This window comes from Coregonus lavaretus, assembly GCF_964263955.1.
Source record: "Coregonus lavaretus genome assembly, chromosome: 30".
Classification (NCBI taxonomy): Eukaryota; Metazoa; Chordata; class Actinopteri; order Salmoniformes; family Salmonidae; genus Coregonus; species Coregonus lavaretus.
Window position 1 is genome coordinate 8,969,411 of NC_140017.1, and position 4,302 is coordinate 8,973,712.

Here is a 4,302-nt window from a genome sequence, read left to right on the forward strand (position 1 = left end):
AGAGGAAATGGTACTGTGTTAGAGCAAAGGGTAACCACAGTTATCAAGAACACACGCACAGTGGTCACAGGATCATGCATAGAAAGAAAGTAAATTGTACAACTGAATGCATTCAACTGAAATGTGTCTTCGCATTTATTTTTGGATAGGAGTCAACGGAACATTAGTGATCTAGGCTAGCCTGTCAGTTGTTTCCTAGAGGGGAATAACACAGTTACTCACACCTCAAGCTGTTGGCATGCCACCAACCCCTACATTCAGCCTTTTCAGTTTTTCTGATGAACGTCACTGGGCTCAAAATGTTCAACTAACGCAATGATTATCCCATCAATGTCTCTGAAACAAAAAGATGTTTATAGATTCCACAGTGATTACTGTAGGCCAAATGGCCTGACTAGTCAGTAGATTGCACCAGCATAGCATAATGTTCTGATGATTGATTTACACATGTTATGGTCTGTAGTCTTTCAATAAACCAAAGTATAGTGTTCAGGTTGCCGTATTCATGGTTTTACACTACTGTGGTAAGAATGAAAAGGAAAACGTCTAGATCGTCACGTGGTTAATGCGCATTCTTATTGGGTGCTAAATTAACTACTGATCATTTTCGTCTCACCTCATAGACCATTGGTCTGGTTGGCTATTTTCTTTTGCATGTTATGTCCCAGTCATCCACATGGTGATAGCTTAGATTAATGACACATCTGTGGATCACCCATAGAATTACCTTTTAGATCAATATCATGAGCATTAAACAAGGGAATACGATTGAGTGCTTTATCAGTCTAGATAACATACTAATTATATACTGTAGAGTACATTTACATTTACATCACATGACAATTTATGCCAATTTATTATCATCCACTTATACCATTATGGGCCTTCTGTTTCCGCCTGACAACAACAAAGCCTGAATGGGAGGAATATGGAAACATCATCTTCTCAGCCACATAAAGATTAAATAGAAATAAATGATTTCCTGTCTTTCTCAAATTTGAGCTCGAACCAAACTACTCCTCAAAAAAATAAGACTTTCTATTACTCCACCAGAGAGCTGAAAAGGTAATTATGTGATTGTGCTACTAATAATCTAAAAACACATTTTGGTGTATGTGGTATTGAAAGGAACATAGATATCCATCACATTAAATGTTTCCCAGAATCTAATTGGGATTTAGATTTTAATTATGACGTTTGTTTCATGTGATAGTCAGACTTGCCTGTCTATTTCAGGAGCAAGCTAGAACAGAAACTTAGATTTGATTATCAGTATCTAGTATCAGTCCGAATGTCATCACCAATGATTGATCAAGTTACTGCCTCAGGACATTTCTTCCCATTATGATCATGACACCCCTATAAACTCTATATAACTATGGCCGTCCTTACATTTCAGTAAATTATTTAAATAAGCATTAAACCTACGAACTGTCCTGCTGTCAATGGATCTTATTGCCTCCAAATATCTAGTTAATCCAATCACATGGTCTGGCTCTGGCACATCGAACGTGACAATGAAGTGCAAATGCTCTCCCACGAATCACAACCTCTGTTGTGGCAGATTGTCAGCCAGTTTGAAATCATGCAGAGCAATAACCATGGAACATTTAGATGCAATTACTGGACAGCGGCATTAACATAAGGTAATATAAACCTGTTAGGAGGTGAGAGACAATATTTCCATGACACATTTTTGTCAAATCATAAGATCCTTAACCCAATGACAGTAACTGCTATCATACGCTGAGGGGGTCCGGAAAAATAGAAGGTCACAAAGCCTGAAATTGGTTAAACTTTTCACACAAAGGGGTTAAAAGTGGGGAGATAGTTTCACAGGCAATTTGGAGTTAGGCAGTTCCACTGCAATAAGGCTCAAATCGATATCTGTGAGACCGTGACTAAACCTCAGAGACCCACTCTTGAAGGGAAGACTCATATTTTCCATCCAGAGCCCATTATCAAGCTCAAATAGTATGTTACATTTTTGACTGTATCAGAGTGGATAGCCAAAGGGTTTTATCTTTTTGACAAATAAACGATTTTGTCAATGAAATGGGGTTGGAGCAAAGTGTGATGAGCTGGATACTGTGATAAAAAAAAAAAAAGATTGTAAGTAATGATTGTGAGTAAGAGGATGTCATCTTTTGAGGGATGAGTTCAACTGTGTTCAACTGATATGAGTTATACAGTATTGTTGGGTGTATTTATACAGTGCATTTGGAAGTATTCAGACCCCTTCACTTTTTCCACATTTTGTTACATTACAGCCTTATTCTAAAATTGATTAAATACATTTTTTCCTCATCCATCTACACACAATACCCCATAATGACAATGCGAAAACAGGTTTTTAGAAATGTTTTCAAATGTATTAAAACTGAAGCGTTACAGATTCCGCGATATAAATGTAAATGTAATTTCCGAATGAGCCGACATATGCAGCATTTACCGTGAATGCAGTCTCCGCTAAAGTGGGAACATTGCCTTTACATTTCAATCACATTGTAAAGCTGAACTTCCGCGATGTGGATTGAATAGTGCCCTATGTGAGTAACCTTCTGCTAAATTAGACTACAGGAAGTTCTATGAATAAGAGACTGTCTCGTTTATGACTCATGGCCTTGTAAAAGAGACTTTCCTGGTTAAATAAAGGTTAAAAAAATTGCGAAGAGCTTTTCTGATCAGGGTTCATACATCATGAGCGATTTAAACTGTTTTTTATTTTGCACTAATTACGTACAAAATATACTTGTTTGTCTTTTCAGGAACTACTACAGTTTGAACCTGAACAAAGATGGAGAAACAGATTAATAAAACAAACTTGAACTTGACTTGCGTGACAATCTCTAAGAGCCCTATCAGTGACTTCCTGATGGGCATCTACATCCTGGCCTTCATCCTGGGCTTGGCCTTTAACCTCTTGACCCTTGGCCCCATCGTCCAGCAGGTCCGCAGCCAGAACGTCCTGGGGGTATTCCTGCTCAACCTGTCCATGTCTGACCTGCTCTATATCCTCACCATGCCTCTCTGGATCAACTACTACCACCGGGACCACCACTGGAGCCTGGGCAGCCTCTCCTGCAGCGTGGCCGGCTTCTTTTACTACTCCAACATGTACCTTAGCATCTACCTGCTGTGCTGCATCTCTGTGGACCGCTGCCTGGCCGTCACCTACCCCCTGAGGACCAAGGCCTTCCGCAGCGCGCGCTACGCCTGGGTGCTGTGTCTGGCCGTGTGCGTGACTGTCATGTCCGGACACGGCCTGGTGTTGTTCAAGGACAACCTGCAGGACGCCCACGACGACACGCAGGACCGCTGCTACGAGACCTACCCCATGCCGCAGCCCGTGGCCCTGTTCAACCTGCTGCGGGTGGGCATCGGCTTCCTGCTGCCCCTTCTGGTGCTGGGGCTGTGTTACTGGAGGATCCTGGGCCAGGTGAAGCAGAGCGAGGGGCTGGGGGAGCAGGCTAAGAGGAAGGTACGGCTGCTGTCCATCGGGGTGATCGGGATATTCTCTGTGTGTTTCGCCCCCTACCACCTCCTCCTGCTGACCCGCTCCCTGGCCTACTACCACATGGACGAACATAGGTACTGTGAGTTTGAGCAGAACATGCACTTCCCCTTCTCGTGCACGCTGGCCCTGTCCAGCCTGAACAGTGTGGTGGACCCAGTGCTGTATGTGCTGGTCAGTAACGGGGTGAGGGAGGACATGAGACTGTGCTGCTGTGGGAACAGACAGGGTCAGAAGGAGAGAGACAGTCCCCTCACCACTGTAACATGGAAGACAGATAATACAAGCCTGATCTGATTACATACTGTGTGTGTTTGTATGCAGTGTTGGGTAGGTTACTTTCTAAATGTAATCCATTACAGTTACTAGTAACCTGTCCAAAATTGTAATCAGTAACGTAACTTTTGGATTACCCAAACTCACTTTCAGTTACTTTTGGATTACCTTCCCTTTAAGAGGCATTAGAAGAAGACAAAAAGGATCCATCAAATGCATTTGGTGTGTCATCATAGTGGTCCCTGACTCGCTCAGGTGGAACAAACTGATGCTTTTTCAATGCTGAATTGAATGTCATTGAGAAAACAGAAAGGTGTCATAATGTATTTGTTTTGCAAACATCCTTTCTGAATTTAAAAGTAATCTAAGAAGTAATCATGTTGTTTTTCAAGAGTATCTGTAATCTGATTACAATATCTTTGCTGGTAACGTAACTGATTAAAGTGACAGTTTTTTTTGGTAATCAGATTACATGTAACTTTGAGCGTGTGTGTTGAAAATATATGCCCTTC

At 41.7% G+C, this 4,302-nt stretch overlaps 1 protein-coding gene across 1 annotated transcript; it reads left to right on the forward strand.

Annotated features, from left to right (window-relative positions):
- Positions 1–2,797: 2,797 nt before the first annotated feature.
- Positions 2,798–3,811, forward strand: LOC311105737 (G-protein coupled receptor 4-like; the record flags this gene model as incomplete). Its single annotated transcript, XM_084147948.1, has 1 exon — positions 2,798–3,811. One exon carries the CDS (start codon positions 2,798–2,800, stop codon positions 3,809–3,811), a length of 1,014 nt encoding a protein of 337 aa, XP_084004074.1.
- Positions 3,812–4,302: the final 491 nt, after the last annotated feature.